The sequence below is a fragment of the Trichoplusia ni genome, chromosome 7 (genome assembly GCF_003590095.1).
Source record: "Trichoplusia ni isolate ovarian cell line Hi5 chromosome 7, tn1, whole genome shotgun sequence".
NCBI classification, from domain to species: Eukaryota; Metazoa; Arthropoda; class Insecta; order Lepidoptera; family Noctuidae; genus Trichoplusia; species Trichoplusia ni.
Genome location: NC_039484.1, coordinates 9,251,315 through 9,271,708, shown reverse-complemented (window position 1 = coordinate 9,271,708; position 20,394 = coordinate 9,251,315). Strand labels below are relative to the sequence as shown.

Genomic DNA, 20,394 nt, shown 5'->3' with positions numbered 1-20,394 from the left:
CCTATGTTAATAGTTTTACTGTAACATTTTACTGTGTTGCCAAATATTTGGGTTACTGTTATATGTTGGACTATTATAAATAAATAAAGGTCTTGTTTTATTGTGGTAATATTTTTTGATGACTCTTTTTTATTTTGTACCGGTATCAATTAAAGATTCTACGAAAAAGTAAATTCAAAGTAATGGATGGGTGTCGACTTACAGTACGGCTCAAACAGAAGTGTTTTTGGTAATTACCAAATTACTTTAACAATGTAAACGAATCTAGTTGTTTAAGGTAGTTTTCTTAAAGGGTAGGGTTTGATATCACTGACTACAGTCTCATTCAAAACTGCCAATTAAATTGTTTTATATCGTTCCTCTATATCGTTTCATCCTTTACTCGTCTTCTTTTCAGATAATATAATTAATAATTCTGTTATTTATTGTTATTGTATTTAGCTGTAAGTCTTCCAAAGTCTTTATATAAATAAATAAATAATTACTACTTTGCGCTCTCTTCTTTAGGTACTACAAAGTTAAACTAACCGGAAACTCTACATGTCACTTAACGACTGTTAAAGTAACTGTATCGCTAAAGTAGCAGAGATATAATTAGCGACTCCTTCAGATACTTAAAGGCAAAGTAAACCATATCTCAAGTGGAAACAATAAGGTGAAACTCATCGATTAGTTTCTACTTCAGGAAACCTGCAAACAATGATGCGATGACGGTGGGAACATTACATTCTTTTGATTTATCATCAAACAGTTGAAATGCATGAATACGTGTTGGGAGAATCTGTGGATTGTAAGATTATATTAATTTCTTTATCTTCAGAATATGGTGCGACAAATCAACTGACTATCAAGGACAAAGAACCACTCTACTGCAGAAAGGATAATTGATTTATAACTTCCTCCTCTCATAACATAAAATAACTAAATAAATTTCCAAACCCATCGTTGGTGACATTTAGGTCGTTAAAAGTACCGCTAATTGGTCACGCTTGCTACTGATCTACGGTATGCCTCCTCATTTATCCGCAGTCTTCACAGAAGCCGAATGTATGTTTTCCAGTTTTATCTTACAAAGGGACGTCGACCATCTTTTAAAATAATATTTTGCAGCCGTGGAAGAGAGCATATTATACTCTAAACCCCTCCATTTATAATACCTAAATCTAATTAGTTACTACGACGGTCGATACAATACACTAGACTATAGGACTTCCTACCATAATGTATGTTTATCTTGAGAATAACAAACATACGTGATCTCTAACATAATATTTATCGACTCTTAGTAACCCGTATCTTGGCATCATTACGGCTCTTTACATCTAGCCATCTCACGCGAAGCTAACTCGTGTGCAGACCATTTTAGTTTTGCTTGCTCAAAAAAGGTAATGAGAATATAAACACATGCATTTGACTTTATGTCTTTTTTCTTGGAGAAAAAGATTTTTTTATCTCAACGAGTAACCTTTTTTTAGAACATGATAGTCAACATCAGAAGTAAGTAAACACACCTGAAATACAAGTCGAAAAACAAACCTCCTTCGTTTTTATAAGTTAAAAATAAGAGGTTAACTCAATAAAAGTGCTTTAGAACGCTATGTTCATGTTGTTATTCTTAATCACGTTTCCGCCAATAACCTGCTTTGTCCAAACGATTCTATTGTAGGTTACACATAGGTGCTGTTTACACTTGAAAAAAATGAAATAGTTAACTTTAGATATTAAGTATTTTTATTATGAAATTAAATATTTTTTTGTTTAAACCTTATGTAGGTATCTAATACTGATGACATTAGAACAAAGTTTCTGATGCGCATGAGAAGTTCAAAACCAATAGTGTAATACAATAAGTTTGTTTGAAAATACTATAGTAGGTATGTAAGACTATGTTTAACATGACAGATTTTTTCAGGGGGACTTTTTGTGACTTTTACTTCCGAGTATCACTTTTTTATGATTTAAAAAACTCATAAATATTAACGGTACTTTTATTCAACTTTCAAAATAAAAGTTTTGATCATAACAAAAACACATTACCGAGTTTATTCTCTGTATTATTTATTTACTTGGAATTATCTCAATGTGTACTTGCCTTTACTTTCACCTGTTCAATTCTCAACAATGATTTATAAAAAGTTGTATTCAAGTCAGAAGACAGGAACAGTTTTTGTAACGGCACATAAAATTACGGTCATTTTGTTTAATGACAACGTCGGCATTATATGAAACGTTTATCATTTTGTGTCGCCATTCGGTACAGTTTTGTGTTATACATTATTTTTTCCTGTCCAAACGAGATTAATAGTTAAGTGACAGCATGAGACACAAGTACACTAATAAAAGAAAGCCTTGAAATAAGAGACGATAAAGCTAAAGTGTTGACTGTAAACTTTTTTGTTCATTTGACTTCATTACATTAACTTTATAAAAACATTTTGTAGAGCTTATGATTCAAGATTTGGTGTTAGTTTTATTATAGAATTAAAGCCATTGTCTTGCATGTAAATTCGCCTATCAGTTAATACTATTCAAGGAAAGGAAGACTAGTCATTTAGCTGATATACGATAGTCATTAGCTACGTTCGCCAGATGACAATTTGTACCCTTCTCAGAAGCAAACCGATCGGCAGCCGCTGCCATATCGAGAGAGCACGTAGCAATTCGATGTTTCTTCTCATGCTAAATTGATGACAATTACCTTTTTTGTTCCTTCTTGTACTGAAGCAAGAAGATTACACGATTCAAAATAATTACATTGGAAATCGATATTAATGATTAACCGGTGCTTTTGTACACTTTGAACTCAAGACGATGACTTGATGTAACGTTAGCAGTAGCAGACAAGCTAGCTTGTGTTAGTTTTAACATAGTTTAAGAAGATCGAAGCATAGATAATTGGATTATCTATTTTATAATGAGGATTTTAAAACAAGTTTTTGTTCCACATTGAATATTAAGCTTAACAATAATATAAATTAAAAAGGAGATTAGCCACCGAAATTGGCGGTTAGGTAAACATAAAATAACGGTTTGAAAAAGAATAAATAAAACATGTTATTTCGAGTCGCATGCTAGCTAGTAATACGGGATTTCTCTAATACCCATAAAGTTTGCTTAAATCGTTCTGAATCGACAATGGACTAACGGAGTCTTTGCAGAAGCTGGCTCACAAACTCACAATAATGAAATAGGAACTGTTGATTACAAAGTTCCTATTTCATTGATAAAACATTTGTTTCGTAATTAACATGAAAATTATTGATTTGCTGTGTTTAATTTTGTGTTCCGCATATTTATAAGCACCACATATGTAGGTACTTATTTACATAACTCTAGGTCTAACAACATGAAAGGTTTGATGAAATAAAAAGAAAAACATTTTTCACACGTAATATTGTAAAATTTTATATTTCCTAATAGACAGCACAGTCTTAAACAACTCAAATTCTCAACTGATAAACCAACGATTCAAGTGATAAATCGATTTCGCTACTTCAATTTGTAATTATTTTAATTCGATTCCTGTTATGAGTTTGAAATCGATATCACAGTAGTTATCTACCAAATTATCCTAACACAATATAATTTCAAGTAATAACCGATTAGTACGTTCGTGGTTTCATCTTGGAAAATTGATCATTATTCATTACACCGTACAAAATTGACCGACGAACTTATAAGAATAATCATAGGAGCAAATTATGATCACGATTATATTCTGACAAGTTATTTTCGTTTTTCATTCATATTACAATAGTGTTCACACCTACTGTGTTTGATTGTAGCGGCTCAGGGGATAGGCGTAACTCAGAAATAGATTATTACAATTCCGAGTCCCGTTATTCTCGTATCTCAGTTCTCATGATGTAGGGAATGACAGTGCGTGACCATTATAATAAGTAACATTACATTTGCTTCCTTCTTACATTTATGTTGCTTTCGATACGCTTTACACAGTTCACTAGAATATTTTTGAGGTTAAAAGTCATAAATAGAGTCGGAGACACCAAGAAAAAACCTACACTAAGTAAGTCTTAGTTATGTTTAAAAAATCATAAAAAATGCGTGTTATTTAAAACAATATCATCTAATTTTAAAACCAAATAACATTACTAATATAATATTAATATAAATAATATATTATAAATATAATAATAATCTAGAAGCCATGATCTGGACATAGTAAAACTACTGTATAAAAATTAGAAAATCACCTCTTTGTTTATAAAAGCACAATAACATTTCATTACAGGTCTTTTCAATCTCACAGAACAATGAAAAAGTTTTGCCATTCATATCACTATCTATACCCATAGGTATTCAGTTGTATGAATGCTGCTGTTGGAAACTTTGAACAAAGTAGTTTCAGAACCTAGCTATTAGTAAACAGAAGTAAAACCATTGGCACAGAGCTCTTTTTAAATTTTTCATTAAAGCAATTATCATTTGGTCTATTTTTCAGGGATTAAGAATAGCTTTCTTAAACACAACTAACACCAGAATTAAATCTTGTTTCTTCTCAACGACCCGATTCTGTCTTACACTCTCATCGTTTACAAAACATAATAAAAAAATCAGCAAGTGTTGTAAATTCGGCATAATTCGCTACACCTTTGGCAATACGGTTCGTCGTCGGAAATCGCGAATCTGATAAAATGATCCGTGCAGTGCACCAAACCAGATCTCACGCTCAATAAAAACTGCTTTCACTATAATTGATATTGTTATCTATTTTATCCCTTTGCAAGTCGGTGATATGTGACTGATCCATTTATCGTAACTATACGTAAACTGTAATGTTTAGACGGACTTCGTTAGAATTTTGAATCTAAATGTTGACCTGAGTATTATACATCATTCTATTCCGTATACTCTTTACTAGAACGAATAAACAAACTATAAAACTTTGCAATGTAATATGTGTAGACCACCTATTAAGGACGATGAAACCTTCATGAAAAATGGATGCTTCATAGTGAGAACCGTTACATTTTGAATTGGCAGATCAAAAATCGGTAGTACATTTTCTGGCCATTCTTTAATGTGTATATAAATAATTGGCGGCCGTAAGACTCAATGGGCCCCCTATGATACCGTCACGATTGACAGCAGGTGGGCAACACCAGTGCGAGCGGCTAGGGTTGTAGAGAGGTGCGACACACGGATTATCACCACATACGCTGTTATGTAATTGTTTTTGTTTGTGATAAACCCTGAGAGCTGGTTAACTGTAAACAGAAGCGAAACTCTTAAAACACATTTTTGTCACCTAACGTTAATTCAAATATTTAAAGATTTTTACAAAAATAGTGTAATATCATCTTGTTATTTTATAGAGTTCATTGTGTATTCGCAAGTGAAATATTTGCCAGTTAGCAGTTACTTCTTGTTTTCAAAAACAGAATTCTAATGGCTATTTAAATAAGACTAGGAATCACAGACGTTTCATTCCCCTTTCACTGCCCTCCACTCGCCAATGGCCAAGTTTGCCATTTATGACCAGATCAACTTCTTGTACAAATGCCTTGAGGCCACCCCAGGAACAGGATTCACTCTAGTATTTGCTCTCCAGCTAATATTAATTTACATAGCTACTGGACCAGATTTAGAATTACATTATACCCTGTACACAGCCTGGGAAACTCGGAGAGTTTTCACCATTACTTTATTATAATTGTTTAAGTAAATGTAAGATAGTATTTTTTTGTTTAAGTAAATGTAGACGGGCCTGTTGGTCTAGTGGTTAGTGACCCTGACTGCTATACCGGAGGTCGTGGGTTCGATTCCCGCCCAGGACAAATGTTGTGTGATGAGCATGATCATTTGTTCTGGTGTCTGGGTGTAATTTATCTATAATATGTATGTATTTAGAAATATATAAGTAAGTTTATCAGTTGTCTGGTTACCATAACACAAGCTCTGCTTAGCTTGGGATCAGATAACCGTGTGTGACTTGTCCCATGATATTATTATTATTATTATTATTATTGTATGAAGTTTCCATGTGGTAAAATATTGATTGACGAATTAAGAAAACCATGTCATCGATACGCTTGCAACAAGTAGCACGCAAATAAAAAGTGAAAGAAAATCAATTGAAACAATTAATTTGAGCACTGCACGACAGTTGAAAGTAAGATTTCTTTATATCGTCCGTAATCAGTCGACATACATCATAAGACCCAATTCATTCTCCCGCATAAATAATTTAATTGTCTTGTAAACGATTGTTCCTGTATCTAAATGTGCCATCGCAGATAGCTCACAGAAAGCGGATACATAACTGTAGATTTTTAAACAATATAAATGTTCTGAGATTTAGAAGATTAATAGAACATATGGTATGTTAAACGCTTCGGTAGTAAAGTACAATGCAACGCTTTTTCAAATACAACTTGCGCCCCTTTCAATATGTTACTGTCACAGATTATGGTGAGTCTTAGCTCGTTCAACGCCCTCGGCCGAGCTACGAGAGAAACGAAGACGCTTATATATGACTGCCCTTGTAAATAATTCACAATCACTAGTGCTAAGAGTTAAAGTGACATGAATTGGAATTTGAGAAAATCTTTGTCAAAATATTGATCTAAATGAAAGATAGAACTTTTAGTAAAATCTCATGAACTTGAAAATCTCATGTCAAAAGACGAAAAACAGATATTTTGTCTGCTGATTGCTCATTTAAAACTAATATAAAATGTAATTTATACTAATTAGTAGCCGAGTTAACAGGAAGTCTCTATTAACAACAAAGTCATGTCTAAAATGCCTCCTCCTTCAATCCTTCAATTGTTAACAATCGCAAACTCTATTTCGTAATAGTTGTTAGGGATAAATTATAGTAGCTATAGATTGTCTCAAATTGCTTTCATATCCGCCGCCGTAACCGCGATATTGACCGCAAATTGTCGATCAACCCGGCTAGATACACTACTGGCACCGCACTCCTAGCGTGTCTAGTCCTCGGACACCTTCGTATTTTATTATTAGATCGCTGTGCATTAGATACAAGTTCTATGAACCTGAGTTTATTACGCAATAGAAATACCTGTGTGATAAAACACTACGATGACCTACGTTAAGGATCCTGTAAGTTACTCGCATATTTTTCACCGGAATAATACGATTATATCTTGCATGCGTATAATGGCTGTGTTATGCGTTTAATGTGCTATTATGAAATAATGTTTGTATGGTAATACGCGACATTGTTGCCACCTTTTACGAGACGGCGAAGTTTACTTTTTATTTTTATAAACCGTTAATGACTCATTTGTCATCCTTGAATTTTAATCTCACTAAGCATACTTACACTTTTAGAGCGTAAATCTTATTTACTTAGTATTTTTTTCTGTACTGTTTCAGGGCACGCCAAGATGTGGCGTGCGACATTGCTGCTGTGGCTGACGTCACTAACCATCGGCCAACAAGTCCAGCCTAACAGAGTGGTCAGTTTGTCCACTGTATGCGACAAGGCTTCCATGACTGTTCACATAGAAATGGCGCAGCCGTTCAAGGGTCTCATCTTTAGTAAAGACTTTTCGAGGGAGTGTAGAGTTCAAGGTAAGATTTTGATCTGAGTACCATAATTTAATTTATTGCGTCGCTCCGCGCAAGTAAAAACCGATTGAATAACTTTACATCTCTTTTTTCTACCATTTTTATTGCCAATACCCTCTTACTTTGACTCTATTACTTAGGAGGGAGATAATATGATCCACGACAGTCCACTCTACTTGTTTTTCAGCCTAACTGCGGTGATGACATAATGTCGATCACTTTCAATCCAACACACTTAAAATATTATACTTCTAACAAAACATCATTTACCATATTTCAGGAAGTTTACAGAACAAGATAACTCTACACCTCCCGTCGAACGCTTGCGGCGTGAGAACGTCTACTATGAACACCACAGCGGAGGAGCCTGATGATGAGGACGATCTCTATTATAACGTCGAGCTGATTGTGCAGATGGACAGGCAGCTGCAGCAGTCCTCAGACCAAGAACTTTTAGTCAGGTGGGATGAAGCAGCTTCACACTATGTATTAGTATGTAGTAACAGCGGCAAAGTCAAAATATGGTTCTACATATTATTTGCTTATACTTTGCATGATCAATGTGCTGCAGCATCAATATGCTGTTAGGATGTAAATCTGATATCTACATGGCATTTTGCCACACCATATAGCATTGTCAACTATACACAAAAGTATTTTTACAAGTTTGTGTCAAGCTGACTCTCCACGAACTTTTAAAGAAATAAAATTGCGAGCAACTACTAGGTGTTACGCTAAAGCACTGAAAAAGATAATTACAAAAACGGAATACAGTAGGTATTCACACAATCCTTTTCAACCGCCTGTGAGCACTTTTGATTTCTTTACAAACATTATGACTGCATAGCTGCCGTAAATGATGTGAAAAAAGTGAACCTAAGTGCGAACGACGTATAATATTCTAATATTACGTAACCAGATTCAAAGACCAAGTATTTAACTACATAGTAGATGTGAGGACATTTAAAATCTTGTTTCGTTGAGGATGCCTCAAGTGCTAGGTAGTAATTGCAAGTTCTGTAATGGCCCTCTTGCTTCCATATTAGCAAGTAAATGTCCACTCTAGAATATTGCCGGTCTGCTTGCTTTGATTCGAGTGCATGCGACGCAGGAATGAGGAGTGCGTCGACCTTAATAGTTTAAGGGATATGCATGTAGGACCAGTTGCGAGGATTTATTTATTTTATGCTTGGGGCAATTGTTTTAGTAGCCGCTCGTAATAGTCTGTGACTGCTACCTACACGCAATCAGTGCCTAGTAGCCAACTAAAGTTGTCGATCGTTAACCAAATTTATCTTCAAGCTCCAAAGTGCCAAATCAGAAATTTATTCAATTCTTATTAAAGCAAAGAGTATGTAACTAATTATACTTACTTTCTAATAGGTACTTATTTTGAATTTCAGATGCAAATTACAACCTCGTGCGGTCCGCATTAACAGTTCGGCGCTAGAGACGGTAATCAACAATAAATTACGAGAAATGACCACGAGAGAGGCAAAGAAAGCTAGGTAAAGTAATTTGTTAATGTATAAGTACGATGATGTAAATTGGCTTCGAACATGTCTGCAACTAATGTTCTTGTTTATAGCTTCCTTTAATGTTTACCGACTGTTGAGCGACAGGTACCTCACATGTTCACTTGCCTAGACATCAATGTTGTTTTATTGTTAATTATCTTTGTGAGCTAGGCACACCGACATATCATGCAATACAGACACCTCATCTTTGTAAAATTTTTGATGTACAGATACACATTTCAAATTTTATAATTTTATATAGTTACTTTCCCGAGGATGATTCGTAACTAAATGATACAACGGTTCACTCACGCGTATTTATCGGAATTTCCCGACAACGTTGTTGTTACTAAATTATATATTTATTTCTTATTATAGATAATAGCGTGAGTTCGTTACCCCCCGTTACCGCGTCAGTTCATGATTATGGAGTCCGACCTGATTGCGTCCGATACTAGAAAGACGAGATCCCGGGTAATATGTATGGATAAACCGTTCTCAAATAAGTAAATTTGTTTCTGACTACAGAACCGGGCGTAACCGTCAAGGGTTTGCGAACGCAGCAGAGCTAGAGCAACGCGAGTGGCTGGTGGCGGCGGCGCGCGCCTGGATGGAGCTGGCGCCCGCCGCGCCCGCGCCCGAGCCCGCCACCGTCGAGGTGGGGCAGCCCACCAGACTGCTCATACAGTGCACGCTGCCTGGTAATACACTCATTTATTCATATTTATTACAGTTTGAAAGATTTACAGCTATATAAAAACTTAACAAAAACAGAAACTATAGATATGACTATAGACATAACTATAGACATGAAGCTATTACTCATGTTGTCTAATATGAATACGGAAGTAGCTACACTCATCACACAATTAAGTTCTTCACCAGCTTCTCTTCTTAAGTACCTAACGGGCTAGCTAACGGTTTTTTTTTTCCTTTAGATTTCAAGTAACGCCTTATACACGACACGAGCAATACCACAATTGCTCAATATAAGATGAACTCTCAGATTTATGATTTTATGCATAAAACTAAGTCTATAAACTCATGTAAAATACATACATAGTTCTCAAAATAAATAACACCCGAATGTTGATTGAAAAAAGCTTAATAATTCATGCTTTTCATTTTATTTTTAGTTGGCGTTGGACTCCGAGTAACAAACTGTGTCGCCCACGACGGCTTAGGCGAGGCATCGCAGAAACTTTTAGACGAAGCCGGCTGCCCCATCGACGAGACCATCTTCAACAAGCCCTCGCTACACCACCACAAACACAAAGGCGCCGAAATCGACTTCTCAGACTTAGAACCAGTTGACACGCAGAAAAACATCAACGAAAAGACTAACATCAAACTGGAAAAGTCCGATCCTGATAACATGTTCAAGAATATAATGACCTACCAACATGCTATCACGACGTTTGCTGCATTCAAATTCCCTGATAGAGCGAAACTGCATTTAACCTGTGGTATCGAGCTGTGCAAAGGCCAATGCCCACCGGTTGATTGCAAAGCTCTTCAAAAACCTCAGCAAACCAGAGACGGATTACTCAGAAAGGCTCGGCTAGACAAAGACGCTAAGGGCATTGTGATTGATAGACTAGAAGTTTATAACAGTATAGAGGTTCACGCGCCGAATATAGAGCTGGAAGATGAAGCTTCAATAAGAGGTACACAAATTAACTTTTTAAGCCATCAGCCGAGTCAGATACCAGAATTCCCCTATTCAAGTATTCTCTAAAATTTGTTGTAAGTTCTTCTCCATAGAATTGATTTTCATCCAAGGTGCATATTTTTTTATCCATTTTAGTCTTGAATTCGGACTGAAACTTTTTGCCCACTCCACGGTTTTCAGTCTTCTGCTACTTTAAAACACTTTTCGCTTTTCTAGGTTCAAGAAGAATAGAATCAGAAGAAGACGCCTTCGTTCGGGGATTCTCACCGGGAGATAAAACGATTTGTTTGTCACCAGGAAAAATGGCCCTTGCGTTTTGCGTACTAGGCATCATATTCCTGTGCGCTATTGCAGTAGCATTCATTTCCTTAGTGCGAGCGAGACGCCGCCTAGGACGCGAACCATTGCATACATCGCTATCTTTCTACACCGGTAGCAAGAGTATGTTCTCTTCGAGTGAAAGTTCGAGCTCGGGGCTAAGTGGTAGCAAACTGCTTCTCACTGATAGTCCATATTTAGATCACCATTCTTCCTCCAGCCATAATTGGCCATATTCTAGGGCATTTTGACAAGAAACCGGGCGACGAGACATTTCATCGAGTTAAAGTTATATGAACCTACAGTAGAACTGAAAATTAAAGACTTATCTCAAAAAGGGTCAGTTTATCACTGAGGAAATTTTAAATACTACACGACCTTAGCTTGTTTTCATTTATATAGAGAAGTGTAACCGACCCTTATAGAAAGTTCAAATCATTAATTTTGATACCCTAAAAAGGTTGTGAAGGTTGAGGCCATTTTATGAACTTTTATAACTACTATTTTATTCTCCTGTCAAAAAGTTATATTTTGCCTTGTTTAAAATGGTATTCATGAACTCCCTCTTTTAAACAGAGCAGAATATTTTTCAGAATTGAAACAACTACTTGAAAAATAAGACGACAAACAAACTTATATACCCATCGGTTGTATATCTTGACAACTTGGCCATAAATTATTATAAAACTTAATTTTCACATAATAGCTTTGTTGATAGACAGCTAGGAACTTTTTCCGATCAAAATAAACTTATTTGTTAATTTTTCAACCTACCCACACAATGAGTTACGCCTTAATTAATAAAAAAAGAGGCTTTCCCTCCAAAGTCGAGAAAAGGAAATTTTATATTTGCCTTTGTGAAGTATTTTAGTACTTAATTGTTTGAAGACTGTACTTCAAAGTACCTCCCAAAGCTTGTCTATTTCTAGCTTCATAGCTTGTAATGTGCTATTTATTTTTAGTTTTAGTTTTATGATCGACGGTTATTGTCGTTTGAGGTGGTGCTTTTGATTTTAATTGGTTTTGTATCTATCCAATGGTCCAAGCCAATACATATTATTATTAATGTAGTATTGTAGAGTTCTTTCACCCAAATTTTAAAATATATTTAAATTACTGTTCAACGACAGTAACGCTATTGTATGTAACGTAACGTAATTTAATTATCTCATTATTTTTCGACCATGTCTCCTATATTTTTTTATATTGATACAATTCTTACAATGAAAAACTCATTAGCGCTTCCTCGAAAATTAGATTTTAGATTTAGTCCTATTTTTTAGAACATTCGAAACGATGAATGTGTTATTGTGATGTATTTAACATGGACGTTTGAATCAAAATTTTATACGTTTTTACATTTCGTAATAAAATAAGTGAAACATATTTTGTTTAATTTCTTACTGCTTGCGTGTCTTCTCGTAGTAATATTACAAAGGCCGAGTAGACAAGTTGCTAATCTTCTAATATTTAAAATTCCCGTGTATGTTACTTACCGTACTCCTCCGACTAACCGATTTTTACCAAATTTTATATGCCTATTCAGTAGGTCTAAGAATCGACTAACATCTATTTTTCATACCCCTAAGTGATAAGGGTTGCTCACACTAAACAAAAATATTTTATTTTTTGGACGATTTTTATTTTTTGTTTTAATTTAGTGGCATTAAAAATACATACAACTAGAAATACTTAATTTGCGAAACAACGTTTGCTTGCAACGTCAGCTAGTTATATTATAAGTAAAAGAGTACAAGACGTCAAGAGACCACGTCGAAAGACAAAACGTACACAGCCGTACACAACGTACACATTACACGAGCCGTGAGTCTGTATCTGTCTGCCCATACTTATCAGTTATCTGTTTATTTACATACTTAATTTGAATTATAATCTTGCACGAAAAGAATAAGAACTAATAGGAAGTTATTATTGAAACATAGATGAGTAGGTGATATACATCTCTATTTAACATACCCTTGTCAGGTTAACTCAAAGGCAGATAACTCAAACGAATAGAAAAAATGCAACTTACCTTTGATATTGGATAGAAAGAATACACAAAACAAATGTCCCCTTTACCTTTTTATATTTATTATTTTATTTTTTAATAAGCTGACATAAGACATTTTTCCCGCCACCGCCAATTTACACAGAAGCGGATATCTGGGTTACCACAGACAAAGACCATACAAGGAATCGATTGTTTTTTGGCTTTAATGTAATGTTATATATTTTATTTCAATCAGACCAAACCACCAGAAATTAGTAAGTAAATAATAGAAAGCTAAAAGATTGAAGTCGAGAGAAGTCTATAAAATTGAACTTAGCATAGACTGCGCAGTACACTTGGTGCCATTGTCTATGGCAATAGTGACGCCGGAAATCATTACTTTTTGATTGCATAAACATATCCTGCCACTTAACGTTTTTTATTTTGATGAACATAAAAGAAGTACTATTTTTCATTATTTTATGTATAAAACGTTTTAGTATTGATTTACTAACCATAGACGAAGAGTATATACCTAACGAAATAATGGACGTCACTTGATAAACTCGTAGATGATGTCATTCTAGTCAAAGACTAAGTATAAAACAGATGGACTAACACTGTTAAAATTCATAATTGAAAAAAATGTAAAAGTTTTTTTTTTACTTTTTATTTATATAATACAATATGAAGGACTAACAGCTATACAAATCTGCAGTAGTTATGATTTAGAAAGCTAATCATAACCCTTCACTTTTAGTAACAACATGGTTTTTACCATCTATTTTACGTTTACACGCACAAATATTTTTTTGAAAAAATTAGAGTCCTTACAAAAGCAAGACTTTTCAGATGTATTTTAGTTTGTATTTTTTTTATAAATAAAATAAATTAAAAAAGAATAAAACTAAAAGTACTCTTTGAGACCAAGTTATTTTGTTTTTTTTTCAGTTTTGTGTTTGCCCTGTCTGACATCTAACTAATCTGTGAGATGAGCGGTGCGAAGGTGGATGCTTTCGCGGACGGTCTTTCGCTTCGCCTTCGATGCCGTGTTCGTACTCGCAGTCACGGATGATATTCCAACGAAATCTACATGAATAGCGATTAATTACAAAAATAATATCACAGGTGTTATGTTATTAATCTTGAAAGTCGGTTTAAAAACTGTTTGTCAAGTGTTTGTGTTGTGGGTTTAAATCGGTATTGGGTACGATTGGCTACGGTCCCGCATCCAAAGTGATATTTTGTGTGTGCCGGACGATTTATGTGTATAACCGAGCTTAAAAAGCATATTTGGATCCCTAAGATAAGGTATGTTGTTTGGTTATTTCAGAAAACTGATTAGATTCTCTTTAAAAAAGCTTTGGTTGATGTTCCAACTGGCCCAAATTTTGGAATAGTGCACTTTGCTCTTTCTTTTCGTAATTTGCACTTTTTGTTACGTATTTCGAAAGATACTTGATAAAGACTGTAACGTAATCTTTGATTTAAAAAAATCGTCTCGTTTTGTTTCAGTAATTGCTTTAAATTGGCCTAAAGTAGTGAGTAGTTTCGTTCCCGGTATCTCGTTTCATGTGGGTAACGCCTTGAACGAATCACCGCTTATATTCGGCTAAGACGCTGCCGTTTGTATACTCGAAAACATTACAAAACCAGTATTATCGGTAAACCGTTGTTTCATAATGACAATTAATTTTTATTTTTGTCTACTTTTTTACGAGAATTATTTCGAGGATTATATTTATAAAACACATTAGGTACAGTGTATATAAAAAAATTTGTGTCACCTTATTCTCAGGAATATTTACAATCAACCCTCTTTTTGCTTTTAAAAACAATGATTTACCTACATTGGAATTGTACTTCCTTTAACAATATTAGGTACATAAAATCCTGAAAAAAAGCATTGGCTATTTTAATTCAGATAAAAATGCTATCTGCACTTTTATCATTAAGTAATATTACACAGATAGGTAGCAAATAATTAATAAAACATATAATATTGTATCTTATCTAATAAGTTGAGAGTCAATTTGACATACACTTTTAGAATCCCTGTTTCATTTAACTGGTAAAATGAAAAGAAAAACTAAAAAGTTTTTTTTTATGTGTACATTTTAAAATGATTGCAACACATTGCATCATCATACTAATTTTACCATTATTGCAAGTATAGAACAGTCAGTTAATTATTAAATTTATGAATTTCTGTGTACAGAACATTAACTTAATGAAGCAGCTTAAAAACAATTGCATAAACAACCACAAATACACTATACAACTCTATAAATAATTAATAAGTAATCATCAATTGATCTTGTGATGCAAAGCTGACTCACTATGCCTTGTAGATTTCAGATCAACAATTTAAACTAAGTGAAGTAAGATATACACCAAAAAGGTTTGATGCCATAAAGTAATAAGCATGAAAAGAAAGCTGGCTAAGCAACAAACACACAAACAGCTTTCTTACCTCATATATAAGAAACCTGACGTTACACACTTGTGTAATTTGATAGACATACTCTATGTGTGTAACATTGTGTTACCTATTTTATTTTATTTTTAGTATAATTATACGCATGCACGTATATATTATTTATTATAAATTTTGACATGTATAATTTATTAATTATAAAATTGAATGACGTAGCAATTTATGCCGCCTCCGTGTTTAGGGCTATGCCAGGTAAATCAACGTTTGGGGTATTTCTTTCAGTCTTATTTTATTTTATTAGCCGGCAGCAGATACGTCATGCTCCCTAAGTCGTCACTGCCTGCGGTGGCGTCTTGGGTCGGGTCACCTCCTTCCCTCTAATATGGCGAGGGAGGTGATGGCTGACCCTTGCGTCATACTCGTGAACGGGTGCTGCTTGCGGTGGCTGGTCGGTCTGCTGACCTTGGCCTTAGTACTTAAAGTTTAATTTCGTATAGGTTTATATACAGCGACCTCAAACTTTTGTTTGTTTGGCATGGCACCTGCACACTTATTTTTGTTATTGTTCTGTACAATTATAATATTTTTTGTAAACGGAATGACAGCGTGCTGCTGGGGAGTTTGTTGCGCCGTTTCTTCTCTCACAGCAAAAGCACTTAGGAAGCGGTGAAGTGTGGGCGAAACTGGGTGCTGTCCAATGTAAATGACCTTCAAAAAGTGCTACTTAGTAGCCTAATTTGAATAAATGAATTTTGATTGATTTGATTTGATTGATTGACACGAAGACATACTTGTGATTAGAGAGTGTAATATTAAAATGCATCAACCCTCATAAATTCAAAATATAATTTTATTAAGTACCAAGGCAATTAAGGCTCCATATGTAACAAAAGGTGACCAGAAGGTTTAGGGACCTGGAGCAAGAGATGTAAATTTAAAAGAGAGACATTGCTTTACACCTTGTAGTGCACCAGTTTAATTTCAAAGCCCACGATTAAAATAGTAAGACTAAACATCTAGTTATGGCAGAATAACACCTATTCTCAAGTTGTAAGTAGCCTATACTAAAGGTACTGACTGGTTAATTAAAAAACTTGTTATAACTTGTATATCATAAGCATTAATATGATATCTCATTATGATATACAATCTGAATGTCTCATTAGTACGGCATCCACTAGAAAGGTGATAAGTACAAATACGGTAACTAGCTAACATCACTGTTTTATCATTAGCATAGATATGTCAATGAAGTCCCTCGTATATCCAACCCTATTCTTTTACCTAAAATTTTACATTTCGAAAAACTTATGTTTCTATAATACCCCACTTTCCCAGAATGGTTTGCTATATTTTACATTCACATTTTTTTAATCTATAAAATCTGTGATGATAAAATGGCAAATTAATAATTTTTAATAGGATCATTAAGACTCGTAGATTAAAATGAATCATTACTCAGAACAGGGTCAATTAATTACATAATCATTTGAAGTTAAACCCATAACCAGTAAACTGGTGGAGTGTACAGTAATTATTTATCTTGCTTAGCTATTATGTTATCAGTAATGCAAGTGGGGCGTGACTGTATGTGTTACTAAGCATTGGAATATTTACTATTGATTCTATGATTATGTCGGTTGTTTGCTTATTACTACTAATGTTATTTCACTTTTTGCAAGCTATTTCATCTTTGTATTTCGGAATTTTTTGTATGGACTAGTCACATCCAAGATAAGAACATGTAATTACATCAATACCCACAAAATTAATATTAAAATACTTGCACATACTTTTCGTAGATAATTATAATCTTTCGTTTAATTGATAGAAAGTACCTGTGAGGTGCATCTACTTAGCATTAAAATTTCACACTATATACAGCTGATACAGGCAAACAAACATTATCTGCCTATTAACTAAAAAGTAAAAATCTTTTTGTCATATTCCTGATTAAATATGTCAATAAGGAAACCGGTCTCTGTACCATACACAAATAATGAATAAAAATATGATTAGACATTGATTACTGTGCTCACATAGACTTTTTCCTCTCAAGTAATTATTCTGTGCTGATATGAATATCTGGTGTTGGTCTGATTTTCCTTTAGTAGAATCTAGTATCTAAAGAAAGATATTAACTCTGAATGCATTTCTCATTTTGTTTTTTTTATTTTTTTCTAAAATTATAGTAAAAAAAAAAAAAAAAAAAAAAAAAATCTAAAAGCCAAATATTACATAAATAAAAAAATAAAAAAAGAAAAAAGTGTTTAGCAATATTAAAAAAAATAAAAAAAAAAAAAAAAAAAAAAAAAAAAAAAAAAAAAAAAAGAAAAGCATCAACATAATCAACATAATGATGCATCTTGTCTCATCACATCTGTTTTTAATCGGGCTGTTTTATTATATAATGACCCTTGTCATCAAATCGGAATCCATAGTTAGAGATGATTGTCGGCTAGGTCCAGGCTTGCTTCGAGACTTATTCGATTCAATTATGGATATAGCTATGCGACGTCTAAATACAATAAATCTTGTTTGCCACCATTGTATCTATAAAGTAGCCAGGCATTTTGCACTGACATGTCAAGACAATGCAAAATAAGGGGCATGTACCACTTTTTTCCCCGGATGCTAGTTCTGACTGACGAAAATTTTTGATCAGATAAGTCGACACCACCCATATTTTGGTTATACTTCTGAATCAAGTGAGGCTGAGATACACTAATTTTCTTTTTTAGTTGTTGTGAGTATCTCTCTGCCTTATGACACGGTAATATCCCCGTTGAATTTGAGCAAACTGTAACAATGCTGTTGTCATGCCATTTACAGATTATAATGGAGTCACTAACACGATAATCATACTCTCCTCTTTCCTTCTTCTTCATTTCTTTATTAGCTATCAAAGGACATTTTCCTGTTCGATTTTCTCTTATAGTGCCCGTTACACCCATATTCCTTTTGTTAACTCTTCAACCAACGGTAACCCGGTAAAAAAATTATCAATATATAAGTGATATCTGGATCCAAGCTCAAGTTTCATTAGTTTATCTGAATATGTCAAAACTACACTAGCCCCAAGGCCTAATTCAGCATATCTGGCGTTCAAAATTGTAGTGGCCCCTTGGTAAGGCTCAAACCAAGCTATATAGCCCCCCGCAGTAGCTCCTACCCACAGTTTGAACCCATACCGTATGGGTTTGCCACGAATAAATTGTTTACATCCATGTCGACCAAAATAAGGCACCATAGCTTCGTCAACACTGTGGTTTTCTTTGTGGGGACAGTGGTCTAGAAACTTGGCAGATAATTTGCTCATAAGTGGCCGAACTTTTGCAAATTTATCAGAAGAATCTAACTGATGGTTGTCCATACAATGTAGATTTGAAAATATGTAGAAAAGCGGTCTCTCGATAAAGCACTAGCAATGAGCTCATTCTTCACGTCAGGCGAGTTCTCCCAATACATTCGTCTTCTATTTACCGAGGAATAGCCACTTACTAACAGAACACCAATCATACACTTCATCTCTTCTATTTTTATATCAGCAGCAAGGTTTTTTCTTCCTATGTACCTGTTCGTCTCAGTGGTCAATAAATCAAAAACATCCTCCGAAAAAAACAAAGAAAACCATTCTAGTGGTGATTTTTCCTGAGGGACGTGGTAATCAGGTCGCCATAATGATAGTGAGCCTTCGTAATCCCGTTTCCTCCAGTTATATTTTTTTAAAACTTTATGAAGGGGCTCATCATTCGTGTCCGGATCCCCAATGTTGTCCAAACTAACTGTAGCGGGTTGACGTAGCTCTGCGTCCGCTCTGAGCAAGCTGGGAGGTAGATTATTGACATTGACCTGATCTTCGTCTCCAGAGTCCTCGTCTGTCAGTTCTGCATTCGCATTATCAGGCGGAAGTATGAATACATCATTTTCACCTTCGGTTGTCTCAACATCCCCCTCTTCCAATAAAGATAAGATGTCATTCAGGGATAATGGTCTGAAAAGCAAAAAAAAGTTAATTGAAATGGCATATAGTCCTACCGTACCAAATAGGGTACACCATTATTCATGTCTAAATAACTAAAAAATAAATAAATAATTAGGATATTCAAATGTCACAATGAAACAAGAAGTATTTTAGTTTTATAAAAAGATGGAAATTATTTGTATAAATTATATAATTGTAGTATATTTACCTGTTGGAAGCCATGTCTCCGCAGAAAAAATAAATTTACGAAACTTGTTCAATAAATCTGCACTATTATCAGCATTCAATTGCACTGGCGTATTTTTTCCGATGAGCACTATTCTTCTTTTCGACATAAATACCAAATAATATTAAAAATATTATGCGAGTACCTGCAAAAAAAAAATATAACAAGTGTACCGTATATGGTACGGTAGGTCTAAATGGGTTAAGTGGTGTTGCCCTATAATGATGATGAATAAAGGACAAACATGACAGAAAAATGTTTTTTTTTTTAAGATTTTGCAGTACAATGCATTATTGATATATTTTAAATTGTACCTAAAATTGCAAAAGAACAGGGCAACAAATTTTGAAGTAACCTAGGTCATTATTATTATAATAAATGTATTTTGAAAAGGTAGGGATTGTATAGAATTTTTTTCTTCAACCAGTAAGCAAAACATCTGAAAATTATATTCATTAACTAACAGTGTTTGTTCATCTAGACTGTAAACTAAAATATTATTATCAATTATCAACCATTGTGTTAATCTTCAAGGTCAATAGTGAGAAGAATAGCCAGTAACAAAGTAAATACTAATATCATGCTTGATGTCAAACAAAAAAAGGATCAAACAGTAATTAACTGGAAACCCTCAGCCACGGAATGCATTTGCAAAAAGACTTTGTAGAAGAGTATGGCTCTGTAAG

The 20,394-nt window shown here is 34.2% G+C and overlaps 2 protein-coding genes across 9 annotated transcripts in view; both read left to right on the top strand.

Moving 5' to 3' along the window:
• The window catches only part of LOC113496229, a 37,111-nt gene extending 24,658 nt beyond the window's left edge, over window positions 1-12,453 (top strand). The window contains exons 1-7 of one of the 2 annotated variants that reach the window (XM_026875394.1): window positions 5,945-7,089; window positions 7,366-7,563; window positions 7,841-8,021; window positions 8,964-9,068; window positions 9,606-9,778; window positions 10,214-10,744; window positions 10,966-12,453. In XM_026875394.1, coding sequence (XP_026731195.1) covers window positions 7,377-7,563; window positions 7,841-8,021; window positions 8,964-9,068; window positions 9,606-9,778; window positions 10,214-10,744; window positions 10,966-11,318 — 1,530 coding nt within the window. In that variant the 5' untranslated portion in view covers window positions 5,945-7,089; window positions 7,366-7,376 and the 3' untranslated portion in view covers window positions 11,319-12,453. Of the gene's footprint in view, window positions 1-5,944; window positions 7,090-7,365; window positions 7,564-7,840; window positions 8,022-8,963; window positions 9,069-9,605; window positions 9,779-10,213; window positions 10,745-10,965 lie in introns of those variants that run through there. The other variant, XM_026875393.1, reaches the window with a different exon arrangement.
• A 1,594-nt stretch (window positions 12,454-14,047) lies between these two features.
• LOC113495669 (spectrin beta chain) overlaps window positions 14,048-20,394 on the top strand; it is a 50,982-nt gene continuing 44,635 nt past the window's right edge. For 6 of the 7 annotated variants that reach the window (XM_026874531.1, XM_026874528.1, XM_026874529.1 and 3 more), the window contains exon 1: window positions 14,049-14,371. The gene's annotated coding sequence lies outside the window, so the exon portion shown is untranslated. Of the gene's footprint in view, window positions 14,372-20,394 lie in introns of all 7 variants that reach the window. The other variant, XM_026874523.1, reaches the window with a different exon arrangement.